General features: G+C 44.7%; 1 protein-coding gene across 1 annotated transcript in view; it reads right to left on the reverse strand.

Moving 5' to 3' along the window:
* Nucleotides 1–42: 42 nt before the first annotated feature.
* Nucleotides 43–19,562, reverse strand: part of LOC105008337 (NLR family CARD domain-containing protein 3-like) — a 38,359-nt gene continuing 18,839 nt past the window's right edge. Inside the window, 2 exon segments of the mRNA XM_034294917.1 lie at nt 43–99; nt 185–204. Coding sequence (XP_034150808.1) covers nt 43–99; nt 185–204 — 77 coding nt within the window.

The raw sequence follows: 19,562 nt of genomic DNA on the forward strand, positions 1-19,562 counted from the left end.
GTTGTTGGGAATGAAGGGAGTGGTGTGGTCTCTGATGCTGTGTTAGTGGAGGGTGTGAGTAAGGGGGTCCTTCACAAGCCAGTTGGTGGGGTTGTGGGGCTGATCGCACCAAATAGGAAAAAGAGTGTGAGGAAAGGTGTGGTTGGTGTGGTGGAGGAGGTGTTGGCGTCCCTGGGTATTTCACCTGGTGTTGGGGAGCAGGGCCTGGGTAAGAAAAGGGTGCAGGTCAGTACGTTGTTGGGTCAGGGAGAAGAGGAGGTAGGGGAATCTGGTGAAGGGGAGTGTGAGGAGGTCCTTCTCTGACTGCTCTCTGAGTTCGGTGCTACCAGCCAGTCAGTTTGCAGGCCTACTTACAGACATTCTGGAGCCTCATTGGTGGAGATTTATGTTGTGTTTTATATGAGTGTGTCAGGGTTGGGGAGTTGCCATTGAGCTGCCGTAGGGCAGTTTTGACTCTCCTCCTGAAGAAAGGGGACTTGAGCGACCTGAAGAACTGGCGACATGTAGCCTTGCTTTGTGTGGACTATAAGGTCCTTTCTAAGGTCCTCACTAATCGGCTTAAATCCCTACTGGTTATTCTGTACAGTGCATTTGTACTTGTATATTTTGTGTAATTATTTCTTGCTCTCCAGGTTGCAGTGAACTTTGGTGTGGTTGAGTGTTGAACAAAATCACGTTCAGTGTCAGTCAATTCTAGTAGGTGAACACAAAAACAAACTTCTGCACTGCGTGGACATAAATGTTTTCTATTCTCTACCTGTGTCCCAAGGCCATATTGGGAAATCTTGTGCTAACATGGTGTCTGCTGGATCAACAGCCTCTGCATTTGAGACCAGGGCATTGTATGATGTTATAGCCTCTTCCAGTTCTTTCTTCTCATTTGCAATGGCAGCTCGTTTGAGTCCATTTGAAATGATGCACAAAGCCAACAATTCCAGTTGATCTATCATCTAATGACTCACCAGATCTGGTCTTATACTTTGTTGTCAAAGCAGCACGAGACATAAATGAATTGACTGCTTCCACTTCCTCTCCAACAGTCAAACCTGTTCATTGGAAATCCAAAACTGTTCATGAAAAGATCCAGCAATATTCTATCAGCCCCAGCAGCTGAATGTAGGATGAACAATGATTATCCACATTTCAGTCCTCACAGAACAATGGAATGCCACTTCATGTTCCACTTGGAAACTCAAGCAGAAGTACAAGACATGAAGAAGACATGGTGACACACATGGCTGGTTACCCTGTAAATGGTAAACAATCATTTTAAAACAACTTCGCTTTGAAAAAGCATCTTCCACTCGAATTTTCAACATGGTAATAATTTAACACTGCACTAAAAAGCACAACACATAACACATTCTAAATGGCAGGATTTTTAAATGTAAACTTTTTAAATGATTGTGAGGAATTTGAACATGGCAGTCAGAATAATCCAATAACATACATGTCAGTAGAAGCTCCAAAGTTCAAACTCACCAGCTCCCTCTTGTTGCTGCCCCCCCACTCCACCTGTACACATGATCACTTCAGTACTGTATCATAATCACTCACATATCATCACCATTATGTATTAAGAGGAAATGGGGTTGAAATGGTTCATCCCTTCCTCACATTTTGTGTAATGTCCTTTTGCGTAACCAATATGAGGGTTGCATTTGCAAAATGTACTGTAGATCAGGAAAGGCCTCACACACTCTTTTCAAGTATGGGTAATACTTGCACATTACATCAGTACAGACAAACTCAGTTTTTCGTTCCTTGCCAAGCTCTTTTTGAAGATATAGAGGGTATGCAAACACTTCTCCACAAAACATCTGGAATCCTGTTACAACAGAGTTGGTTCAGAATTATAATGGACTATAACACAAGACAGGAAAGGGTGAAAGTTACCTTGGGTTCGTCAAAGCGTTGAACATACCTTTAAAAAGGATGCAGTGTCTACAGATGGACATCATCACACCCTCTTCATCAAGTTTTGACTGAGACTTCTTGTTCGTCTAACTCCCAGCTTTGAGGTGTGATTTTCCTCAAACTGGTCGCCCTGCTGACTAGGAAAACAGTTTACCATAAATTATTATTATTATTAAGCTAGTCATAGATAAACTGTTAGTCGCTCTGGATAACAGTATTTGCTAAATGACTTGATTGTAATAGTCCATATCTTACTGTTTTGACTTTGTCTCTAATAGTTTGCAAAAACTCTGCAACGTTCCATCAAAATATGGAGTATCATTTGTCCTGTCAAAACACAATCACAGTGCATGGAGTCTTGACCGGTTTATGCAAGTTGTCTTTTGAAAGGTAAAACCTTTGATCATTAATAACCCATCACCATTAAAACAATTTTTCTGTTCCCATCAAGAGACACTGCCACCATATCCTCACTGCAGGCTGGACAGGAGAAATGGTCAACTCCAAGAACGTTTTCCACTTGGTGTCTACAGTATGTCCATTCCAGAAAACTATGCTGGAAACAGTCCACTGATATTGAGCCAACCTAGTAAACATGAAAAGGGCATTATGGTGATAATGGCTTCTCACAAGTAGCAGCTCTGTCAAATTCATCAGATACCTTTTTCCGTTATACTATAGGACCAGACTATTCTGTCTGGCCTAGTCACAACCACATAGCCTTTCTTTCCTGTTACAGTAAATCATATTTGTCTTTGTTTTGAAATGCTTTATAACAATGCTGTATATCAATGGTTAAAACAAAACATAACACTTACTCTGCTTGAAGGCATTGAGCGACTTTGTAGCATTCAGATAAATGCGTGTGGAGAGGCCAGGTGTCGTAACATTAACATCTTCAAAGGTACTGAACAGGTCAAAGGTGTAAACAGTTAGAAACTCAGTAGTTCCAGGCCAGGACCCATTCTGTATAAGGTCTTTCACCTCAGGTGTCGTGACTTTAACATCTTTAAAGGTACTGACCAGGTCAACTCTGTAAACAGTTAGAAACTCAGTAGTTCCAGGCCAGGACCCATTCTGTATAAGGTCTTTCCCCTCAGGTGTCCATGACTTTAGACAAGACTTACTGGTCACCAACAGAAGGGAGAGATCATAGAGACCTGTTGAGACCAACAGAAACACAATGTCAACACAACCATACATTCATCTACACAAAGCCTTCTACTTGGTGTAGAAACTATACTGTCAGATATGAGGAGGTACTCACCATTAATGTTTATGAAGATAATGGCACGACCAACATTTACAGAAATATCCCCAGCATCGCAGCAGCAAATCTTGTTTAACCAAGCAATCGGTAGCACACATGCTAGAAAAACAGTCATTATTAATTGGAAAGATTTACATTTGACATGTAATTCAATCCAATATAAAAAGCACATACCTTGCTCAGACACTACATGTTCACCCGTGATGTCCTTTGAAATTAGGCTTTTCGGTGACTGGGCTTTGTAAAACCCTCCCACAAACGACTCCCGGATGTGTAGTACATACAGACTATGCACTGAAACATCACAGTTACTGTAATACACTTCTTTGGGGAGGCAGTCTTTGCATCGAATCACAGCCTCTTGTGCTTTAGACTTTGGTCAAGCATGTTGAGGTGTCCTTCCCCCTGTTAACATTGTATTGTAGAAGTTGTAGTGGTGATTTCACTTTCCATCACAAAGCGCTTGCCACAAACTCCAGGTTGGTATGTTTGAGCCTGTTGCTTCTGAGCTGCCTGAGGGATCAACCGTTGTGCTGTCTAAGCTCTCCTTGAGTTCTTGTATATTTTTGTCTTTAGAAGAGAGGGATAAATGCAGTTAAAGCCCTGTACTAAAGAGCAGGAGCCATTTAGTTGTCATAACATCTCCTTAAACATTTCTGTAGAGCAGGAGTCATTTAGTTGTCATAACATATCCTTAAACATTTCTGTAGAGCAGGAGTCATTTAGTTGTCATAACATATCCTTAAACATTTCTGTAGAGCAGGAGCCATTTAGTTGTCATAACATATCCTTAAACATTTCTGTAGAGAAGTATATAACATTGTCTGTTACCGATCACCTGAAGGGTCTCCTCAAACTGTGTATGTGATGTGTCTGTGTAATCATACAGTATGTAAACTGTGTATGTGATGTGTCTGTAATCATACAGTATGTAAACTGTGTGTGATGTGTCTGTAATCATACAGTATGTAAACTGTGTGTGTGATGTGTCTGTAATCATACAGTATGTAAACTGTGTATGTGATGTGTCTGTAATCATACAGTATGTAAACTGTGTGTGTGATGTGTCTGTGTAATCATACAGTATGTAAACTGTGTGTGATGTGTCTGTAATCATACAGTATGTAAACTGTGTGTGTGATGTGTCTGTAATCATACAGTATGTAAACTGTGTATGTGATGTGTCTGTAATCATACAGTATGTAAACTGTGTATGTGATGTGTCTGTGTAATCATACAGTATGTAAACTGTGTATGTGATGTGTCTGTAATCATACAGTATGTAAACTGTGTATGTGATGTGTCTGTAATCATACAGTATGTAAACTGTGTATGTGATGTGTCTGTGTAATCATACAGTATGTAAACTGTGTATGTGATGTGTCTGTGTAATCATACAGTATGTAAACTGTGTGTGTGATGTGTCTGTGTAATCATACAGTATGTAAACTGTGTATGTGATGTGTCTGTAATCATACAGTATAGCATTGTGGAAATTCTTGAACTGATGTATCCTATGCATGTATGAATGAGTTACTAGTTAAAGATGCAGAGAGGGGAGCTGGTATTTGCATCAGGGCATCTATTGTCTGTCCAGATGCTGTAAGAACTCTTAGAATTGAAGAAGTTACTTAAGGCAGGAAGGAGAGCTGTCCTTTGTGTGAAGTTTAGGTAAACACAACAGTAAACATTATGGCAGGAAGGATAAGTTGGGTGAGGAAAGCATTTGATTTGTGTGATAGAACAAAGGGAGTGTGTTTTATTGACAGGACAGATGGCAGCATCCTACCACACCCCTTCTAACATTTGAAATAAATATCGTTGACTGACCTGTATGGAGTCAGAGACTCCTCGGATTATTATGTCTGTAAGCGTTTGACGCATCTCTCTTTTGGAAATGATTTAATAAACGTGAAATTGTGCCAAGAGAATTTTGTCTCTGTACTTCCTTCTAAAAGAGTTCTGATCGATAGAATTGCCATCACAATGTACATAATACTATTACCAAGGCCACACTCAGGGCCCAAATGTACAGAGACTCATACATTGTTATAGTGTTTAATAGTACTCACCCTGAGTTGTGTCAGCAGTGTTTTCTGATAAATCTGCAGAGTGAATTTGAGTCGACTTTCTTCGACATACAAGTGACTGAAAAGTCATATTAAAACAATAGAAATTGTCTAGAAATACAAGAACAATTTTAATAAAAGCGCCTTTTCATTTCCATTACACAGACTACCTCTTGAGAATGTTTGTTCCTGAGTAATCAATCGTCCTAACTGGTCCATTTTTCTCCAATGCACTGAGTCAATGTTGTTGGGCTTCCTTTTGACTTTCCTCGGTTCCTTCTGCAAATAAAAGGCCAGATCAATCTCAGTAAAATGTATTAGTACAAATTATTTTATAGAAGAAAAAGATTATTTGGGAGTATATACAGTTTGTTTACATGTACTTAATCAAGCTTACTTTTCAAATCTCATGGGTCATTGTGACAACTGCGACCTCTGCTGGTTCACCTCCCCCTGCAGTGGGCGGGCCCCAGCGGTCGACGTCGCCGGCCTTCTGACACCACCGTCTCATCATACATTTCACCTGTGTCCCGTTTAGTGCACCTGTTCCTCATCATCGCTGTTTCCCCCCGGTATATATGTTCCCTCTGCTCCCCCTGTCTTTGTGTGTGATTGTCTCTGTCTATGTAGAAAGAGCTGTGCGACGCTTCGTGTATATAGATACATATATACGTGTTTACACTGGATAGAAATAAATATCCTTCTACCACGCCATTCTCCTGCTCCTCCTTGTTCCACCCACCGAAGCCGTGACAGTCATGAGTTGAACTATTCTCATAAACATGTAAAACGTTTTTTTTTTCCTCTCCATAATTTTAATTTTGCCCACTTCCAATTATTGATTTATTTTTTTACTTATTTTTTATTTTTAATATTCTTCAGATCTCCTTTTACAGCAAATACTTCCACACAGAAATTGTTTCTTTTACAGGGGATCATAACATTCACGTATTCTTATGTGTATGATCAATTCCATAGAAGAATATGTCCAGAGGTACAAAGAAAAGGAGAAATTAAAAAGAATTAACATCATTTAAAGTAAACAATATGAACAAAACAAACAACAACTTACAACTGAACATGGGTTGTATACAAATTCCCCTGGCAAATATAACCAGAGTTAGTTCTAATGATCTTCCATCACCGTCATTAATGGTGCCCATCTTTCAATAAAAAGTTCCCTCTGTAATCTCAGCGAGTATGTAATTCTTTCCATAGTGTAAATATTTCTCAAAATTGTTAGCCATCCAGCTTGGTTTGGTGACTCATTTTTAAGCCACTTTATTGTAATTGCTTTCTTTGCTGCTATCAGTAATATCTGTAGTAAATACGTATCTTTCCTACTGTGTATCCCAACCGGTTTCACCCCTAGAATTGCTACCAGAGGATCTCTTATCAGTTCAACATTCAATACTTCATTAATATATGTAAAAATGGATTTCCAAAAGTTATCCAACAATGGGCATTGCCAAAAAATATGTAAGTGAGTAGCCATTGTCTCTCCACACCCCCTCCAACATTGACTTGATTGATTCGGATTCATTTTAGCCACAACTTGTGGTGTTCTGAAAAATCTGTTATTTATTTACCATTGAAATTCCTTCCACAAATTGGCGTTCGTGACTTTGTGAGCCTGAATACATATCTCCAACCAAACTTCTTCACTTATTATGAGCCGTAGCTCCCTAATCCACTTGTCTTTCACATAAAATGAATTATCTTTTGTCATTGAAGCAAGGATTTTATAAACATTGGTTATTGGTTTCCTCATTTGTTCTCCACCATGAATTTTTAATAAATACTGTTCTAAAAGGGAGGGCTCTATTAATCTATTCCAGTTTGGGTGCTTCAGTACGAAACTCCTCAATTGTATATACCTGAAAAAATCTGTTCTTGGTCATTTAAAATCTGTTCTCAGTTGGTCGAATGATTTGAAGATGTTATTACTAAATAATTGTTGTACATAATGAAGGTTCAAAAGTTTCCAGTTTTTGAATCCTATATCAAGTCTCAATGGAAGAACATTTCTAATGTAAGTAATTGAACTCAAAACTGAGATCGCCTGTTAACTTAAACATTTGTTGTATTTCCTTCCAAGCTACACATGTTGTGTTCGACCATTCTCCCAAAATATCTCTGGTGGATTTAATCCCATTAAAGGGGATCACCGACAAAGGCATATCAGGACTGTCACTTTTTTCTATACTGAGCCACCTTGTACTAGTGTCATCTGATAACCACACTATCATTGCACGCAGTTGTGACGCTAACCAGTAATGCTTTAAGTTGGGTACGCATAGACCCCCTTTAGTTTTTGTCAGTTGTAAGACTTTATATCTGACTCTGGGTCTCCTACCCTGCCATATAAATCTTGAGATGAGACGATCCAGAAGACTAAAAGTAGATTTAGGCGGAGAGATTGGTATAGTTTGAAAAAGAAAGGGCTTACAGGAGGAGCCTTGGGTGAACATTCATCCTAACAGCTTCCACCCTGCCTATTAAATTAAGGGGAAGTGTATTCCAGCGGTTCAAATCTTGCTTAATTTTATCAATTAATTTAATATAGTAACTTTGATATAAACTAAGGTCAGGGGTATATTTATTCCCAAATATCTAATACCCTCCCTGGGCCATCTAAATGAGAAAGCAGATTTAATCTGCGGGGTGACTAAATTGTTCATGGTGAGTGCTTCTGTCTTAGTCACATTTACTTTGTAACCTGAGTAAAATCCAAAGGTCTCAGTACATTTCATTAAATTTGGGACAGTCTTTGTGGGATCTGAGATATACACAATTACATCGTCTGCGTATAGCGACAACCTATGTTCCTCTCCACGCACCTCAATACCACTAATATCTGTGATATCTCTTATTAATTGTGCAAGGGTTCTATACTAAGGGCAAAAACGAGAGGCAAAAGAGGGTCCCCTTGCCTGCAACCCCTCCCCAACAGAAATGTTTGTGAGAAACACCCATTTACCCTTACTGACGCTTTTGAAGATGAGCATAACAGTTGGACCCAACAAAGCCAGGACCTAGACCGTATTTCCTCAAAACTCTAAAAAGGAAAGGCCAGGAGACACGGTCGAATGCTTTTTCTGCGTCCAGAGTTAGTCCCATACATGGCACTGGTTTCGATTTGGCATAAGACATAACATTCAGTAACCGACGAATATTATCAGACAGCTGGCGACCAGTAATAAAGCATGTCTGGTCTGGGTGCACTAGAGTTGTAATAACCGTTTTAAGTCTTTTTGTCAGTATGGAGGTCAATATTTTACAGTCAGAATTTTGAAGCGCTATGCGTCTATATGAGCTGCACTCTGTAGGGTCCTTTCCCTCCTGATGTATAACTGACATTATTGTCTCCTTCCAATTTGGTGGGAAATCCCCCTTTTCAAATGCATAAGCATAAGCTTTCTCTAACATAGGGCTTATGTCTTCCACAAAGGCTTTATAAAATCCGTTACAGTATCCATCCGAGGCCGGACTTTTTCAGTTTTTTAACCCGTTGATTATTTCCACAATTTCTTCTCTTGTAATGGGTCGATCTATAGCTTGTGAATCTTCCTCTGATAGGTTTGGCAGGTTTATGCCCTCTAAGTAGGCATCCATTTTTTTCACATTCCGTGCATGGGTCCATATTTGAGTACAATTTCTTATAGAAAGTGGCAAAAGCTCGCAATATCTCATCCGGTTTATACATAAAGGGTTTATCTGGGTCGTTTTAGGCTGTTAGGCTCATCTGTTTTTTAAGTTGGAATGCTAATAATTTACTAGCTCCCATACTCATAATAGCGCTGTTTTAAGAATCTTACATTTCTCTCAGTATTATCTGTGAGCAAATCTCCCAAGGCTCTCCTGGCTTCATTAAGCTGAGTTAAATGGTTTGCAGATAGTTGACTTTTATGTCTCTGTTCTAACTGTTGAATTTGTTCTTCAAGTTCTTTACGTTTGGCTTCTCTAAGTCTTGCCTTAGCTGATGCAAATGACATTATCTTTCCCCTCAAAACTCCCACAAGATCACTGGTGACGTCTCACTTGTGCCATTAAAGTGAAGGTATTGGGCCAATTCCACCTTTATATGATCTTTAAATGCATGATCGTTTAGAAGTGAAACATTTAGGCGCCATAGACTTGGACTATAACATCTACCCAAATCCCAAATCAAACTAACTGGGGCATGGTCACTTAAGGTTATGCTATGTATTTTACAATCCAGGACTCTGTAAGATTCATTTTTAGCGACAAAAAAATTATCAATCCTGGAATATGAGGAGTGTGGGTTTGAATAGAACGTGTAATCCCGGTCTCTTGGGTGTATATGTCTCCATGCATCGATCAGACCCAAGTCTTCCATCATTTGCTTTAGAATCCTACTTGCCCCTGAAGACGTGACAAATGACGGTGGGTTTTTATCCTATTTGACAAAATGCAGTTAAAATCACCTCCAATCAAAATTATTCCTTTAGCTTTTTCTATAATCTTTTCACAAATTTTCTTAAAGAATTTAGGATTGCGTAGATATTCAGCATAGAGACAGTCACACCACATATGGCCCCATTCACCAAAATAAATCTCCCCTCTCTATCCGTCATTTCTGAATGTAAACAAAACTGCAGCCAACTGTACAACAATATTGCCACCCCACGTCTTCTCCCCGAACCATGAGATGAAAAATACACTTGGCTGGACCATGACCTTTTAAGTTTCATATGTTCAGAATCTGATAGGTGGCTTTCTAGTATAAAGGCTATAGTACATTTAAGATGTTTAAGCTCATTGAGAATTTATTTCCTTTTTATGGGGTTATGTAAGCCCTTAACATTATAGCTAATTACTCTTATGCTGTCCATTAACGCTTACGTATGCAAACCATTTATCACACATTGCAGTTCTATATGATCTTGGGGCTCATTGTTATACATATCCCATGTTGTAAAATAAAACATTAACACTAACACTGTAACTATATCAGGGACGTGCGGTCAGGGTAGGCAGGGTAAGCATCACCAAAGGAAATGTTGACATTACATTTATTAATTCCAAGAGCTTTATTAATTCACCACATTATTAATTGCATTTATATTATTCCAAATATACATTTTTGTAACAAAAATGTTCAGGAATACATATAATATATACTAATTTTGCTGCTCCTAAAAACCATGTTTAATGCAGGAAATTCAAGGCTATGACCATTGAGGCAGAGGCTAGCAGTGCCTCTTTGGTCCATAGAACGTAGTTAACGTAGATTTGCGCAGTCAGTTCTCATGCTGACTTGAATTATCAACATTGAGGCAGAGACCGAGCTTGCTTCATGTCACGTGATCCACTCGCTCTCAATCCACACTCCCGATAATTAGCAATAGCTTCTAGCGGCGCCTAGCGTTGGCTGTCAACATAGTTCAACGGCTGTGAACCGTTAGATATTATGGATATTAATTACTTTAAAAGATTTTCAACATTGTCCTATGAAGAAAAAAGAGCTGTGGTCGCTAACGGGAAACCAACACCTGCCCTACATGATCTTATCCAACAGAAGGAACAGCATTTCGTGGGTTAAAATGCTGTTTTGTAGTTCTCTTTTTTTAATCCTGGTGCGCCGTCACCAGATGCTCATTGCGTGTCGGTGTGTGCGCCTAGCGCAGTTTGTAGGAGCGAATAAGCTGTTTTTGTACTTTAAAGCTGTACTGCTGACACAATATTTTCTGACCGTAGCCTATTCAAATCCTGGTGCGCCGTCACCAGACCAATAGTGTGTGTGTGTGTGGCTGTCTGTTGCACGTTTGCGCATTTTGAAGGAGTGACTAGGCTGCTTGTCGGTTCGCTGACGCCGCGCCGCCTCCCTCTCTTACCGCACAAAACATTTGTTTGTTGTATAAGTCACAAGATAGATGTGTCCATTAATTTGATTATTAGATATGATTGTGCATTAGCCTCACTTATGACTGACTTTGCTGTATGCAGGCGCCAGGCAGCGATGTGATGATGCCTGATATGAACTTGGGTTGCTACATTAACTGAATGAATATATGAACATATATGCCACATTGATAGGTCACAGCCTACCCATGACAAGATTTCACGGCACGTTACTGAACTACATACATAATAAGGTTCTGCATCCAGACTTTCAATTTGTTCACCCATAAACGTACGGATGGACAAATATTCTTTATCCTCCCCTGATGAGAATGTAGCACCATTGCCTTTACACCCGTAAAGTCATCCGACAACATAGGAACCACAGGTCTCTCCTCACTGAAGGCAAGCTTCACTTTTTGCAGTTCTGTTATTTCACAGTCCAATTAATCCATGCCCCGGATATCGTCTGGAGTGTGATTGTAGAAAGGTTAACCTTTAAAGTTATTAAGCCCTCTAATAAAGTAGCGAGCCAAGTTATCGATACCCCCTCCCCCCTCCCCACCGCATCCAATGGAGAGTGCAGGGGGGGGGGAGAACCAAAAAAAGAAAAGTCATGAAAGAGAAGAGATGTCACCATAGCTTCATCATGTGTCCCCTCCCAGACCAGCAATGAACTGATAGACATCAGCAGGCGTGTTGAAAGTGTGTGTACGTCCTTCATGGGTCACAAGCAACTTGGCTGGAAAAAGCATCCTGTGTTTGTCAACTCCCCTCTCCCTCAGCTTCTGCCGCACTTCATAGAAGTCTCGCTGTTGTTTATATACTTCAGCCGATAGATCCGGGTGAAACCTGATGCTGTTATTCTTGTAGGTCAACTGGCCTTTTGCTCTTGATGCTCTCCACACGCGCTCCTTATCTCGATAATTTAGAAACTTCACAATGAAGGTTTGCGGGGAGGAGGCGGGGACGCGTGCCGACCCAGTAATACGGTGAGCCCTCTCCAATATCACCGGCGGCTGCACACGTAGATTTTCGGTAAACCATTTTTCCATAAAGGCGCAAGAATCCGTCCCCTCTGCCTTCTCTGGTATGCCCACAATTCTCATGTTATTGTGACGGCTTCTGTTTTCCAGATCATCTACCTTTGTTTCCAAAAACTTCACCTTTCCTTCCAGCTGTTGAAGTCTAACACTTCCCCGAGTTGGTTTGATGGAAAGGAGAATAACACACCAGGAGTCAGGTCAATACCAATTCCGTATCATCCGTTTATTACAGAGTGCCGCCCCACAATGTCTAAAAATGAACAGTCACATCAGCATTATTTATACTTCAAATACAAATAAAAAGTGGAGGCGTTAAGTTAGCCAAGCAAGTGTGCCATTGGTCCAATTTATGTTCTATACCTTATATGTGTAAATGCAGCACAAGCGTCATCTTGCCCTTTGTGGTTTCTGTCTTGTGTCTATTCTTAATTCAGCCCTGTCCAGACTATGTGTGTGTGTTGTTAATCTGTTTCCTGTTTGTCAAAGACAGACATGCTAAATCTTTCTCTGCCCAGCAACAGCCTAAATAAGATTTCCTGTTCTTCTACTTGCAACTTTCAGTTTCAGCTCATCCTACAGACACTTAATATTTTGCTTCATTGCTCACAACAGTTCAACAGCTTACACATTCAGTGGATCCACACAGCGCACTGACTTTTGCTTGCAGGCCACTAATTGAATCCTCCGCCGAGGAAACCCGCTCTTTAGACGCCATGTCGTGTCCAACGACATGGCGTCTCCTTCACTGTGTTCGGGTTCTGAGACACAGTCCTTGCCAGCTTGAAAGATCAGAGAGTTGAGCGATTTCTTATGCCTGTTCTTTGACTTTGATGATCCCCTGGGCATGTTTAACTTATAATGACATTAGATTGACTTTAAGTAGGTATAGAATAGCAGTTGGGCGGTTTTGCAGCAATTATCTGAAGTTCAGCGACGGAGCGGGGAAAAGTGAACTCTTCAATATATCTCCATCTCAAGAAGATGTCAAACCAGCTTTTTTCATTGCTTTGTTCGCTATCTGCCTAAGCATTGTTAGAACACAACTGCTAGGACAGAATAAATACTGTACACCTTTTCTGAAATTACATGTATATGGCAGTTTTGTTTATTTCACTATTAAGCTATTGACATTTCATTGTGCTTATTAGCTTCTGATAAACGTCTGACTGAAGAGAATGGCAGGCTGAGGGCACAGCTGACTCTACAATCAGGTAAAAACAAGACTATAGTTGCGCTAGCATGTTGTCTTCATGAAACATTTCATTTGTCTTGAATGTCATGAAATTCTCAAAATCATGTCAGACAATTTAAGTACAATATCTCATTACTGTATTACAGGAGCCATGAGGAAGAATCCTTCCAACCAGGATGCCACTGACGAGGCTGTCCAGAACCAGGTCCCCAGGTACCAGAAAGGCTGACCATGCAGGTGGGTGAAGACGTCGCCGCAGTGAATATGAATGACATCTCCAGCACAACCAATATTGCTGCTAAGCTGCAGTACTGTATTTTATTTTTTATTTAGCTGCTGCTATTTACAGTGTTATATAATCACATTATCCTCTTAATATATGTAAAGCTGTTTTCTTAATTCTAACTAGTTATCAAGTGCTGTGCCACAATTCATAAGCTTATTGCACTGATGTATCTATGATATTCAATAACTATTGATTGCTGCTAGGTCATACTTATGTATATTACTGCCATTCTAGCCCTATTTTGTATTGTATTATGTTTATTTTGTACTTTTCACATTAAAATAATTAATTTAACTATATTTGTTGCTGGACACGTTTTCTTTGCACATGTTTATTTTGTATCCTTGCTGTATATGCTGTGGAAATGGCAGTACAAATGGTCAGGAATGTTCAAGATGCTACCTGCTGAGGGGCAGAATAGAAATGATAATGTTTTAAGTTGGATAGACATTAGGCCTGTATCAAAATGTTAGACTCCCTCTCAGCATTGGGTGTGTAAGATAAATAAAAATATGCACTGAAAAGTTTTTATAAAAGTCTTAAACTTAATAGATTGAAAACTTTACTAAATAAGCTTAAATCAACATATAAATAGCAACCTTTTTACCCAAATAATGCTGGTTCTATTGGCATTTCAAATCTGAAGCCTGCGTTGTACCATTGAAGCCTCAACTAATATGTCATGGTACGGTGAGCAGCAGCGCCACCGTTCCATACACCCTCAGTTCCCGTCAGATACAAACGCATCCCTGTTTCGTGTCACGTCCGTCATCATTCACACCTGGTCTCATTTATCTCATTAGTGTGTGTTTAAATGTTTCCCCTCTGCTCCCCACATTGTCTGTTTTTGGATGTCTATGTGTGTGTTGCTGTTACGTGTGAGTTTATTATACCTGTTGCATACTTTCGTTTTGCTTTAGTCAGCCCTTTTCTTTCGTTGTTTTGTGTTCTGTGTTTGTTTGTTTATCATTTAAAGAATAACTACACCGACTACCCCTGCCTGCACCTGGTTCCTTGCTCCGCAACACTACACCGCACCGTTACAGAATATATGTGCATCAGTTATTGCTTTGAGTGCATTTTAATTTTAATGTGAAAACATGTGCATCATTTTATTTAATGATTATTTGTACACACCTCACAAAGCTGTTATATATTAATTATCATTATGAGGGAGTAATAAAATGTTGTATTAAGTTCAAGTAATACAAAAAAAATAATACAAAAAAAATAATCATCATATCCTTCATACTTTTGCCAATATGGCCCTGAAGTTGGCCATTGTTTCATTCTAAATGTTATTTAAAGAGAATATGTTTTTAATGTTAACTCAAACCTAATTTGTTTTACAGAGACTCTTAAGAAAAATTCATTGATGGCACAGGTGAACCAGCAGGAGGCAGAGAGAGCACTGGGAGTCAGAGAGGGCACTGGGAGTCAGAGAGGGCACTGGGAGGCAGAGAGGACACTGGGAGGCAGAGAGGGCACTGTCAAAATGGTTCACTGGGGCAAGAGACAGAGGAGGACGAAGGGCATCCAGACAGCAGGGTTTCCGCGGGTCATTAAAAAGCATGAAAAGTAATTAAATAGATTTTGTGAAAATTCAGGCATGGACTGGCATGAAAAAGCATGAACTTCAATGTTCAATGGCATTAAAAATTATGTAAACTTGATGGAATAAAAACATAGTTTTTCACAATGTATTTTGATTATATAAACATATAAATCTAATTTTGATCGGAAGTATAGCGTAATGGTTGACAGACGGAACCTTTTAATTAGCTGTTTTTTTACAGTAGTACAGTACAACAAAATACAGTAATATATCCTAATGATAATATCATAATCTAGCTAACTACAACATATAATAACACTGCTGCTTGTTAGTATATTTGTATTAGTGGTTCATTGGGCTTGTCTTGAACTGTATTTAGTAATACACTTTAGTTAGGTTTCTCAGCTGGCTTAGTTGCAATGCAGTCAGTCATTCCAAACCAAAGACCTGACTTACTAATTTGATTGTCAAGATGTTTTGAGCATTACTACACAAGATAAATATATATCTTTTTTTACCAGTAACATGTATGATGGTCTTAATTTGCAATAATCTTATTTGCCACACAGATTAATAATAGAACAACAGTATTATTTATTTTTGCAATTTATTTTGTTTTTCTATTCTGCATTACTGTTGGCTGACTCTGGAAAACAAATGCCTTGTCGAGCATTAAAAATGCAGTTTGCGTTTTTACTTTCTTAAATACGTTTTCCTTGTTGTTACTATGGCGTTAATGTATTAAAGCATAATATGTAAATACAAGTACTGAAGTACTTTTTTGACCAAGTACTCTTTTACTCTTACTTGAGTAGTTTTTTCGGGTGGTACTTCTACTTTTACTTGAGTACATTTTGGGACGAGTAACTGTACTTTTACTTGAGTACAGATTTTCAGTACTCTACCCACCTGTCACGTCCTGGCTGTGCCCCTAGCCATCTCTGCGCTGGGCTCGGGGCATAGCCAGGACAGGACAGGAGGTGGCCTTTAGCCACCTCTACTCCTTTTTTTGGTTTCCCCAATTGGAGGCAGGTGTTAGTCATTGCCTCCAATTGGGGACCCTATTTAAGTTTAGTTTGTAGGCCCCAAGGCGTGGTTCATTTTGGTTTTGTTTATCCTGTGTAAGGAATACCCACGTCACTGGTTGCTGCTTTTTGTTTTGTTGGAGTCCTGCATTCTTTATTTTGTATTAAATGGATTACCTTACCTACCTCTACTCTGCGCCTGTGTCCTCTTCATCCCACGACCGTGACAGAATGAACCACCACAAAGGGACACGGCAGAAATGGACGGTAGGGGAACTCCTCGGTTGGCCTGACAGCGACACTGAGGAGGAGGAGGAGAACCCCTACCGTCCCCTGCGGCACACCGGGCCAACACAGCGTCCACCCACAAGGAGACGTCGAAAGAGGCGACGGAAGCAAACCTCCGTGTGTCCGCCCCAAGAATTTCTTGGGGGGGTGCCGTGGAGGCAAGCGGAGTGGCAGGACGCGGCCGTGCCACCCGTGCTCACGTGTGGGGTAGTCCAGGTGCCCCAGCCCTGCCCGGTGCCAGCTCCTAGGCGTCGGGCAACAACGCCGGTGGGGCCTGTGAGGGCTTTCCCTGATGTAGGGAGGTGCGAGGACTGGTGGGGCTATTGGGACCCGCCGTCCCGGTTCTCGCAGCCAGCGCCCCCTGCTGCCCGGGAGCCGCAGCCGGCGCCGCCAGCGCCCCACACTGCCCGGGAGCCGCAGCCAGCGCCCCCCGCTGCCCGGGAGCCGCAGCCAGCGCCCCCCGCTGCCCGGGAGCCGCAGCCTGCGCCCCCCGCTGCCCGGAAGCCGCAGCCTGCGCCCCCCGCTGCCCGGAAGCCGCAGCCTGCGCTCCCCGCTCCCTGGGAGCCGCAGCCAGCGCCGCCAGCGCGCCCCGCTGCCTGGGAGCCGCAGCCAGCGCCCCCCGCTGCCTGGGAGCAGCAGCCAGCGCCCCCTGCTGCCCGGGAGCCGCAGCCAGCGTCCCCCGCTGCCTGGGAGCCGCAGCCAGCGCTCCCCGCTGCTTGGGAGCCGCAGCCAGCGTCCCCCGCTGCTTGGGAGCCGCAGCCAGCGCCCCCCGCTGCCTGGGAGCCGCAGTCAGCGCCGCCAGCGCCCCCCGCTGCCCAGTGGCCGCAGCCGCCAGCTCCTCCCGCTGCCCAGTGGCCGCAGCCGCCAGCTCCTCCCGCTGCCCAGTGGCCTCAGCCGCCAGCTCCTCCCGCTGCCCAGTGGCCTCAGCCGCCAGCTCCACCCGCTGCCCAGTGGCCTCAGCCGCCAGCTCCACCCGCTGCCCAGTGGCCTCAGCCGCCAGCTCCTCCCGCTGCCCTGTTTTCGCCGCCGCCAGGACCCGCCGTGGACTGGCCGCCGCCCGGGCCCGCGGATGACTGGCCGCCGCCGCCCGGGCCCGCGGATGACTGGCCGCCGCCGCCCGGGCCCGCGGATGACTGGCCGCCGCCGCCCGAGCCAGCGGATGACTGGTCGCCGCCGCCCGGGGCCGTGGATGACTGGCCGCCGCCGCCCGAGCCAGCGGTTGACTGGCCGCCCGAGGCCGCGGAAGACTGGCCGCCGCCGCCCGAGGCCGCGGATGACTGGCCGCCGCCCGAGCCCGCGGTGGACTGGCCGCCTTGTCCCGCAGCGCCTTCATCTGCCCAGGAGCCCCCGCATCGTCCTACGGCGCCCTCGCCTGTCCCGGCCTCAGCGGCGCCCTCGCCTGTCCCGGCCTCAGCGGCGCCCTCGCCTGTCCCGGCCTCAGCGGCGCCCTCGCCTGTCCCGGCTCTCCCTGACCCTCCGCCGGCTCTCCCTGACCCTCCGCCGGCTTCCCCGTCTCCGGCTCCTTCGCCGGCTCTCCCACAGGGTTCTGACCCTCCACCGGCTCCCCCGGCTCCTGCTCCTCCACCGGCTCCTATTCCCCCGCCGGCTCCCCCGTCTCCTGCTCCTCCGCCGGCTCCTGCTCCCCCGCCGGCCGTCAACCCTCCGCCGGCTCCCCCGGCTCCTGCTCCTCCGCCGGCTGCCGACCTGCTGCCGGCTCCTATTCCTCCGCTGGCTCCCCTGTCTCCTATTCCTCCGCCGGCTCCCCCGTCTCCTATTCCTCCGCCGGCTCCCCCGGCTCCTACTCCTCCGCCAGCTCTTCCGCCGGCTCCGGACCCTCCGCCGGCTCCCCCGGCTCCTGCTCCTCCACCGGCTCCTATTCCCCCGCCGGCCCTCCCGTCTCCTGCTCCTCCGCCGGCTCCTACTCCTCCGCCGGCTCTTCCGCCGGCTCCTGACCCTCCGCCGGTTTCCCCATCTCCTGCTCCTCCGCCGGCTCTTCCGCCGGCTCCGGACCCTCCGCTGCCTCCCCCGGCTCCTGCTCCTCCGCCGGCTCCTGTTCCCCCGCCGGCTCCCCCGTCTCCTACTCCTCCGCCGGCTCTCCCGCCGGCTCCGGACCCTCCGCCGGCTCCGGACCCTCCGCTGCCTCCCCCGGCTCCTGCTCCTCCGCCGGCTCCTATTCCCCCGCCGGCTCCCCCGTCTCCTACTCCTCCGCCGGCTCCGGACCCTCCGCCGCCTCCCCCGGCTCCTGCTCCTCCGCCGGCTCCTATTCCCCCGCCGGCTCCCCCGTCTCCTGCTCCTCCGCCGGCTCTTCCGCCGGCTCCTGACCCTCCGCCGGTTTCCCCGTCTCCTATTCCTCCACCGGCTCCCCCGGCTCCTGCTCCTCCGCCGGCTGTCGACCCTCCGCCGGTTCCCCCGGCTCCTGCTCCTCCGCCGGCTGTCGACCCGCCGCCGGCTCTCCTGCCGGTTCCTGTCCCTCCGCCGGCTCTCCCGTCTCCTGACCCTCTGCCTCCCTGGCCTGTCCCTGCGGCTCCGCCTCCCCGGCCTGTGCCGGCGGCTCCGGGCGCTGAGCCTCCGCCGGTCCGGGTGTGGTCGTCCCGGTCTTGCGGTCGGGAGCCCGCGCCTTTGGGGGGGGGTACTGTCACGTCCTGGCTGTGCCCCTAGCCATCTCTGCGCTGGGCTCGGGGCATAGCCAGGACAGGACAGGAGGTGGCCTTTAGCCACCTCTACTCCTTTTTTTGGTTTCCCCAATTGGAGGCAGGTGTTAGTCATTGCCTCCAATTGGGGACCCTATTTAAGTTTAGTTTGTAGGCCCCAAGGCGTGGTTCATTTTGGTTTTGTTTATCCTGTGTAAGGAATACCCACGTCACTGGTTGCTGCTTTTTGTTTTGTTGGAGTCCTGCATTCTTTATTTTGTATTAAATGGATTACCTTACCTACCTCTACTCTGCGCCTGTGTCCTCTTCATCCCACGACCGTGACACCACCCTTGATTGCAGCATTAGATAATCTTGTTCATGAGGTTAAGGACCTGGTCTTTCTTACACAACCTCAA

This window comes from Esox lucius, chromosome 11 (assembly GCF_011004845.1).
Source record: "Esox lucius isolate fEsoLuc1 chromosome 11, fEsoLuc1.pri, whole genome shotgun sequence".
Classification (NCBI taxonomy): domain Eukaryota; kingdom Metazoa; phylum Chordata; class Actinopteri; order Esociformes; family Esocidae; genus Esox; species Esox lucius.